At 44.3% G+C, this 9,255-nt stretch overlaps 1 protein-coding gene across 1 annotated transcript in view; it reads right to left on the bottom strand.

The window, feature by feature from the left end:
• Positions 1-1,366: 1,366 nt before the first annotated feature.
• LOC116516333 (pulmonary surfactant-associated protein C-like) overlaps positions 1,367-9,255 on the bottom strand; it is a 40,433-nt gene continuing 32,544 nt past the window's right edge. Inside the window, exons 3-6 of the mRNA XM_032228761.1 lie at positions 7,740-7,877; positions 7,161-7,277; positions 5,498-5,614; positions 1,367-1,426 (exon numbers count right to left, since the gene is read on the bottom strand). Of these exons, the coding sequence (XP_032084652.1) occupies positions 1,367-1,426; positions 5,498-5,614; positions 7,161-7,277; positions 7,740-7,877 (432 nt within the window). The remainder of the gene's footprint in view (positions 1,427-5,497; positions 5,615-7,160; positions 7,278-7,739; positions 7,878-9,255) is intronic.

Below are 9,255 nucleotides of genomic sequence, written 5' to 3'. Positions count from 1 at the left end.
GATAGCAGTCCATAGTAGAGAGAGGAGAAAGTGGAGTCGGTGATTCCGGGTTTCGTAACAGGATTTTTTCTCTCCCTCCGTCTCCCTCTTACAATTAAATAGGGAAATCAGAAAGGTTGCTGAGAGATGAGCCTAAACTGGATCCTTTCTTCTGCTAACCTGTAATCTTTAGCATTATAACTATGTTATCTTGTGCGAGTGTCGTGTATATGAGATAAGCCCTTGTAGACTGGTGAAGTAAACCCTTGTAGACCAGTGTTTCTTAACTACAACAACTTGACTTCCAGTTAGATTTCAACTTCCAGAATTCAATGCTGGCTGGGGAATTCTGGGAGTTGAAGTCCACCCATCTTCAAGTTGCTGAAGTTAAGAAGAACGGTTGTTACACCACGGTTTGCAGCATAGGGTTACATCTGACTCTCAACATTATGCCTTATTTAGATTTTAGTGTAATACATGGTTTGGGGTCTTTTATTCAGGTTTTAGTATGATGCATACATACAGTTTTTTTAAATTATTATTTTTGTTTTTTAACTTGATCTTATTATCTTCCATTAAACAATGTGTCACCTGGGTACAAATGTCTCTGTACAATTACAATCAAAATTTACAATATTCATTGCATTAATGATAATTCTCTAAGCTTACAATATTAATAATCAGTATTATAAGTCTATTCATTTGTCCCTCTGAACATATCTTCTAATGAAAACATAATATATTGAATATGGTCACCTTAACAATCATATATAATAATCATCATATTGTTTACATCTCTATCTTAACATCTCTTCTTTATTTCATTGGTCTCTATTTCTCACTTCTACTTTTATTCTCCAACCATCTATAAAATAACTCCCATGTCATATAATATTCCGTTTGTTCTTTCTCTTTTATAGCAAGCGTTAATCTATTCATTTCTGCACATTCTAATATTTTCCTAATCACATTCTCATCTGTAGGAAAATGGGTGGGGTTTATGACGTTGATAGGCAGCACAAAGATTGCTGGCTGGAGAATTCTGGGAGTTGAAGTCCACAAGTCTTAAAAGTTGCCAAGTTTGGGAACCACTGAAGTAGACAAAGCACTTGTGTGGACTTCAAGACTGTCTTTTATTCTTCATCTTTAGGAATGAAATTCATCAGGTTATTGTTCATGGCAGTAGTTTCAAAGGTGCTTCTCCAAAAGGCAACTGGATTGTTTCTTTCGTTGAGGAAATTAAAGTCAGTGGAGAGGAGTCACTGTATGACAAGGATGCATTGTTCTTCTGGCAGCGTTGTGTTTGGAAGTTAGTATGATATCAAGAGTTATGGACTTCTACATATATGGAATGGCCAAGGTAGAAAACATGGAAGTATGAATGGATTTACATAACGCAAACACCTGCAATTGCGACACAGATAATTCGTGATTCCTTCTGTTGTTTCTGCAAAAGAAGAAAATAATTATTGGAGCAAAGAAGTACCTTTCTCTAAGATTCTGTATCTTTCCTCAAGTATGACCTCCTCAGAACTGGATGAGTCCATGGAAGGCAACTCTACAGGAAAGGAAGTATCAAATAGAATCAGAGACTGCTGATAGACTAGAAGTGAGACGTTCAAACTAATGACAACACGGCATTGAAAGAATTAAAAACATCTCCATTGGCCCTATCCTTTTACTGTGTTCACCAGGCTTAATTCCCAACCCCACCCACCCTCAAATTAAGTCAACAGTGTAAAGGTTGAAAAATCAGAGAAATAATAAACTGGGTATCTCCTGAGCCCAATATCTCCAGAAGCGATACCGTCCACATCACAGACTAATGCAAATGCAGGAGGAGGGACAGACAAACCCCGACTTGCAAACTTCTCATCTGAAGCCCAGTATACAACTTTTTGTATACAGGTAGTTCTCAATTTACAACAGTTCATTTAGTGACGGTTCAAAGTTACAGTGGCACTGAAAAAAAGTGACACGATCTTTTTCACACTTAACAACCGTTGCAACATCCACCAAGGTCAGGAGATCAAAATTCAGATGCTTAGCATCTGGTTCATATTTATGGTGGTTGCAGTGTCCCTGGAGTCATGCAATCACCTTTTGTGCGCTTCTGACAAGCAGAGCCGAGGTGGCGCAGTGGTTAAGGTGCAGCACTGCAGCCACTTCAGCTGACTCCTAGTTCAGCAGTTGGGCGGTTCAAATCTCACCGGCTCAGGGTTGACTCAGCCTTCCATCCTTCCGAGGTGGGTAAAATGAGGACCCGGATTGTTGGGGGCAATATGCTGACTCTGTAAACCGCTTAGAGAGGGCTGAAAGCCCTATGAAGCGGTATATAAGTCTAACTGCTATTGCTATTGCTAAAGTCTATATCAGGGGTCCCCAAACTTCTGGACCTCAGGGACCACTAAATTCATAATTTTAAATTCTGCGGACCACTAATATGATCTACCTAATGACCAGCTGGGTGGGCATGGCTAGGTGGTCATGTGACTTGGTGGACATGGCCAACTCAATGTCACTCATGTCAAGGGGCGCCTCACCAGCCTCTACTCGCAACTCCCCTCCCAGCCAGTCCTCGCCTGACCGTGAGAAAGAGTTGGCAAAACATCTGGCTCAGTTCAAATTGGACCTGACCAGGAAGGAGGCTCAGCAGAAGCACCTCACTGAGGACTACGAGCATAGGCTTTCCAAGCAGAGGGAAGACCTGCGGGAGTGCAAGGCCAGGTAACTGGAGGCTCAGCGGGCTGAGATGGTCAGCCAGTTCCAGGCCATGATGCAGCCCCACTGGAACGAGGCCCTCCGGCTCTTCGCCACCAGCGGCAGTTCCCTCCAGCCTACACCCAAAGCCCCGCACCAGGAGGCTGAAGCAGACCCCAAGTCAGAATTTCTGCCGCCCTCTGACCTGCATAAAAAGACCCCAAAGGGGGAGACTCTCTGCATCAACACAAATTTTCATTGCATGCATCCATACTGCAATGCGCTCTACATGGGGCAGTCCTTGAAGAGCATTCGGAGGCTTCAACTCGTCCAGAATGCAGCCACGCGAGCGATTGTGGGTGCACCTCGGTACACCCACGTTACACCTATCCTCCGCGAGCTGCACTGGCTGCCTATTGGTCTCCGGGTACACTTCAAGGTGCTAGTCATAACTTATAAAGCCCTTCATGGTATTGGACCTGGGTACTTGAGAGACCGCCTGCTGCCAATTACCTCCCAAAGACCCATTAGATCACACAGGACAGGCCTCCTCCAGGTTCCGTCTACCAGCCAATGCCACCTGGCTACTACCCGGGGGAGGGCCTTCTCTGTGGCAGCTCCAGCTCTTTGGAACGAACTCCCCGCAGAGATTCGGACCCTCACTCTCTCCAGGCCTTCCGAAAAGCCGTTAAAACCTGGCTGTGCCGGCAGGCCTGGGGTTGATGAGTTCCCTTCCCCTCTCGACTGTGTGGCTGTGTGACTCTTGGCTATTTTAACTACTTGTATTGTATTTTGGTTCCCTTTCCCCCTTGAGTTGTTCGCTGCCCTGAGTCCCTCCGGGAATAGGGCAGCATATAAATAAAACAAATCTCAATCTCAATCTCAATCCAGCCTGGGGGCGTAGTTTGAAACCCCTGATTTAGTACAATATAAAAAAGGCAAATAATTTTTCTGCGGACCGCCAAAATTTTCTTGTGGACCACCAGTTAGTGACTGCTGGTCTATAGGGAAGCCAGATTCAGTTAACAGCCGTGCTACGGACTTAACAACTTACAGTGATTCACTTAACAATTGCAGCAAGAAAGGCTGTAAAAAGGGGGAAAATTCAATTAACAAATGTCTCACTTAGCAACAGAAATTTGGGGCTCATTTGTGGTTGTAAGTCAAGGGCTACCTGATGGCGGGGATGGTTGGAAAGGATGAAAGAGTCATCCTTTGCCTCACAGGATTAAAATGGGTTCATCTTCCCTTAGAAGATAAACATCGTGGGCTGTCACCTAATACCACTAGAAGACATCGCTAGGGCTCACTGCCTTAGAAGAGTGAGGAAAATCCTCAGGGATGACTCACACCCTGGTCAGCACGTCTTTACTCTCCTACCATCAGGTAGGAGATATAGAAGCATAGCCAGTCATATGAACAGGCTGCAGAACAGCTTTGATCCATGTGCTGTCAGACTCCTAAATCCAACGTAACATCATAAGTATGTAGTATGATAGACTTGCAGGGCTGGTACAACGTGCAACATGTTCTTATTTTGTTGCACTATATTGCAATGTAATGTTACACACATGTACTGTACAGAGTAGGGACCAGCAACCCATGGCTCTGGAGCTGCATGTGGCTGTTTCATCCCTCTGCTGTGGCTCCCTGTTGCCGGTCGGCTCCACAATTGATAGGGCTTTCGGTTAGGGCAGGTAAAGGAAAAAGGACACCGCGCTAGGAGGAGACTCTATGGTGGGGGAACCAGACTTCGGGTCGGCTCCAGAATTGAACGGGGGGGGGGGGAAGGGGGATTCCAGTTAGGACTTCTGTGGCTCTTTGAGTGTTTAAGTTTGCAGACCCCTGGTATAGAGGATCCTGTGTTTATTGGCATGATTTACTGGGTTAGGGGTTTTCTTTCTTTCACTGTGAGTTATTGAGATGTCAGTGGTGGGTTTCAACATTTTTTAGAACCTCTTCTGTAGGCGTGGCCTGCTTTGTGGGAGTGGCTTGCCAACCATGTGACTGTGTGGGAGTGGCTTGCCAGCCATGTGACTGGGTGGGAGTGGCTTGCCAGCCATATGATTGGGTGGCCATGGCCAACTTGTAAAATGTGGTGAAACTCACTTAACAACGCTCTTGCTTAGCAACCAAAATGTTGGCTCAGGAACTCTGGCATTTGAAGCACGCAAGTCTTAAAGCTGTCAAATTACTAGACCCTTGCAACCCTAACCCTTTAGAAAAAAAAACCCAGGGGTGTTCAAACTTGACAGCTTTAAGACTTGTGGACTTCAACTCCCAGAATTCCTCCTCTCGCTCTTCATCTTGATGATGTGCGGACAGGCGGGGGGGTGAGGGAGCTGGACCGCTTCTAAACGGCACTGTAGATTTGTGGAACCTCTTCTATAGAAGAGGTTAGAACTGGCAGGAACCCACCCCTGTGTTGGGTGTATGTGTGCGTGCGCAGCCAATCTCATTGTACCCATGTTGTGCATTGACAATAAAGCTTTGAAATTGAAATTGAGAAGGACCGAACAGAACACCCTCTTGCGAATGTGATGAATGAGGTGCTATTTGCACAGGTGTGGCATGGAGGACACTGGTTGCTATGGCAACTTTCGTCGGGTGAAGGACAATTGCATCTATGCTATCATCTGGAGGGCTCAAAGCTGGTCTAACTTCACAATGTGGCTGTCTTGTTCCTCCATGCAAATAAGGAAGTGATGAGTTTAGATTATAAAGCGTCTTTCTCCTTTTATCCAAAGTATGAAGGTCTTATTTCAACAATCTATTATAAACGCTGTAAGTTTCCATTCAAAGGTAAGCAGTGTTTTACCTCAGCCCAGTAGATAGGAATATCACCACAAAGGATATTTATAGTTGTTCCAAGAGTGGTACAAACAGCTAGTTTTCCCTGCTTGAAGCTGTAGACCGAGCCGTTGCTTTCTGAATCCTTTATGAAAGAAGATGAAATGGCTTATAAACAAATTGATCGAATGCATTGGAACTTAATTTCTTCAACGGCAAAGAAATGATCCGGTTCCTTGACTTGGAAGATTCTTTTGGTGTAGAATCCATGATTGCTATGATAGCTCTCGTATTGTTATATTTTGTCCTCAAGACATCGTCAACAAGCCAATCTCAACCCAATAAAAAAAGGAACCCAAAGCTGATCTCTGTTGTTGATTATTTAAAGATTCATACTGGATAATAAATGTAGCGCAGTTGTTGGTATCTCTCACCTCACTTCTCCTCCTGTTTCGTTATTAGATAATATCAATGCATAGAGGAATTACATTTGCCGGCTATATGGATCAGGTTGCCCTACTAGCTTTTTAAAAAGTTCTGTTAAAAATATGTTCGGATACCATGACCTTATGAACTCAACCAATCCTTATGAATCCAGATCTTGCAGACAACAGTCAGTCATTCAGGAGGTGTTCACAGGGAATTTTCAACCAAAACAATGCTTATTTATTGTCCTCAGTAACCACTATCCTTTGGGGTTCAACAGGGCTCATCCCTCGTTTTTTCTACCAATCACAAGCATCTCTGACCACGACTCAGATACAGTCGTTCTAAACTTGTATTTGGAACATTGACCTATTTCTTCACAAAAAGAAAAATGCTAGTATGCCACACCGTCCATCCGTCCGTCCATCATCCATCCATCATGGCAGGAACCCAGCCCTGCTTATAACATACTAGCAGTTCTGCATTTGCGAAACTTCCCTGCTATGCCAGCATTGTGCTAACAACTGGGAAATGCCCTTCATGTTATGTGTGAATGCAATTGTTCTGTTCAACCCAGGGGTGGGTTCCTGCCAGTTCTAACCTCTTCTATAGAAGAGGTTCCACAAATCTACAGTGCCGTTTAGAACTGGTTCCAGCTCTCTCCCCCCGCCTGTCTGCATATCATCAACATGAAGAGCGAGAGGAGGAATCCTAGGAGTTGAAGTCCACAAGTCTTAAAGCTGTCAAGTTTGAACACCCCTGGGGTTTTTTTTCTAAAGGGTTAGGGTTGCAAGGGTCTTGTAGCTTGACAGCTTTAAGACTTGCACGTTTCAAATGCCAGAGTTTCTGAGCCAACATTTTGGTTGCTAAGCATAAGCGTTGTTAAGTGTGTTTCACCACACTTGGTCACATGGCTGGCAAGCCACTCCCACTCAGTCACATGGCCAGCAAGTCACTCCTACAAAGCAGGCCACACCTACCAAAGAGGTTCTAAAAAAATTTGAAACCCACCACTGGTTCAAACCAACTCCTACTGTTGTGACTTGCTATGATCATTTATATGATGGGAACAAGCATATCTGTTCTCGGGCAAAGTAATCCTGATATCTGTTGTTTTATTTTTATTTATTAATCAAATTTCTATGCCACCCGTCTGACTTAACTGACACTTAAATTGTTACAAATCCTCGCTAGGTTATCCCATCTACATCGTATTAATTGACAAAGAAGGCAACAAACAATTCTCCCCATCTCTTCTTTCTCACCTGTTCATCAAAATGTTCAATTTTGTGGGCGACTTCATTTAAACTGGGAACTTCAAGTGAATCCATCGCCACCACTGAGCATTGTTTTTGATAGTGAAGTCGGATGCCAATCAGATGCTAGGAGCAAAAATAGAACCAGCATGCTCAGAATAAATGAAAGGATTTTGAGACTGTAAATGTTAGCGAAATATTAGACCATGGAACTGACTCGAGAGCTGGTAGACTCCCTTTTGGTAGCTATTTTCAAGCAAAGGCAAGGCAGCGTGTCTGCCAGTGATGTTTTAATTTGGATTTCTACCAATTAGGAAGTTGGACTCAATGTCTACGGACGCCCCTCAACTCTGGAGTCAAAAGGAGTCCCCGTAAATTTTAGGGGCAAGTGCTCATCTCAAGGCCATTGAGCCAGCACTGTGCAAAGAAATTTCTGCAATCACATGGCCGGCATGATATCAAAAAGTGCTGTTACCTTCCCACCAAAGTGGTACCTCTTTATCTACTTGCATGCTTTTGAATTGCTAGGTGGGCAGGAACCGGAGCAAGGACGGGAGCTCCCGGCCATTGGTTTGGAATATTTCTTACGTGTTTGTAATCATAGACAACTGTCGCCGAAGTCTTATTGGTCTTGATCAAAAATGCAGCCAATCTTTCATGGTTGTTCAGCATCATGGTCCGCTCTACCCTCTGACCATCATTTCCTTTGCTGATGGTTTTGATGATCTGCACAGGAGACAAGACACCAATAAGAAGCACCTTTCGTGCATTGTTCTTTGTTGGCATCATTCGTTTCAAGGGGGTCGTCCGAACTGTCACTGTGTAAGTCAGTAACGGCGAACCTTTCTGGCACCAAGTGCCCAAACCAGAATGCACGTACATGCATGTACAAGCGCTGAAGCACCAGAAACCCGAAGGCCAGCTGGCCCAATGTGCATGCGCACACTGGCCACCTGGTCTGTAGGTTTCTAGCACACGCATGCACAATGGGTCTTCATGCATGCCAGTGCACCAGAAACCCAAAAACCATCTCACTGGAGGGCAAATGGTCTTTGGTTTTTTTTGGTACACCCATGAGTGCCAGTCAGCTGGTCTTCGGGTTTCTGGTGCTCTGGCGCGACTAGGTGGTTGGCACGCATGCGTGCACCAGAAACCTTAAGAGCAGCTGGCGACGGCGCATGTGCCTGTTAGGAATATAATCTAACAGTTGGGTTGGCAATATATAAACCATGTAGCAATGTTGTACCTGTGTCTTTAAATCATACTGTAAAATGTGATTGGTTGCTGGACTTCCTGGGGGCGTGGCCTGTTGCCGAGGAGGGCTCCACCGAGCTCCTCAGAGATCTGGTCTGTATATCTAAATAAGATCATAGATAGCACCCCTTTTTGGCTAAGAAAGGGGCAGGGAGTAGCTCCGTAGACTAGGGTCTATTCGTAAGCCACAGCCTTTTTCTTTTTTTTGGCTGTGGAAAGAGATTAGATCCAGCCGGAGCGGAGCTTTTATCTCCAGCCAGTTCTTCTCAGCTGCCTTTTTTTTTTGGCAGCCCCAGACAGGCTAGCCCCCCCCAGGACAAAACAAAGTTTTTTTCAAGCTAGAATTGATACGGGCGGGTCCCACCCCTGTGAGATTTATGCTTTTATTACTATCTTAAATACCAGCACCATTTGTCTTAGAGACCTCTTTGTCTAAATAGACCTCAAAATGGCGATTTCTCTCCGTGGATGATTGATACTGGATGTACTTAGCCGGTTTTATCTTCCTGCAGACCGCTCCTTAACAAAATAAACTCTTCTTCTTTGGAAATAGAGGGGAGCGAAGCGCTGCTTACTTGTTTATTTATTATGGCACCCAGGTCAAAGAAGCGTCTTGCTACAAATGTGTCTAAAGAATTTAAAGAATTTTTACTGGAAACACAGCCTTTGTCTCCTATGCCCTCTACTGGAGAATTTTTAACACAGGAATATCTCTTTAAAATGTTTAATGCCTTTAAACAAGAAATTAAGGAATTTGTATTGGAACTATATGATGATTTAAAGTCTAAAGTTAATCAGATGAAGGCGAATACGTTTGCAGCCGTGTCTGCCCTGTCAGATTACTCTGCTG

This window comes from Thamnophis elegans, chromosome 13 (genome assembly GCF_009769535.1).
Source record: "Thamnophis elegans isolate rThaEle1 chromosome 13, rThaEle1.pri, whole genome shotgun sequence".
In the NCBI taxonomy this organism is placed as follows: domain Eukaryota; kingdom Metazoa; phylum Chordata; class Lepidosauria; order Squamata; family Colubridae; genus Thamnophis; species Thamnophis elegans.
The sequence above is the reverse complement of the archived record's forward strand: the minus strand, read 5'-3'. Positions and strand labels throughout refer to the sequence as shown.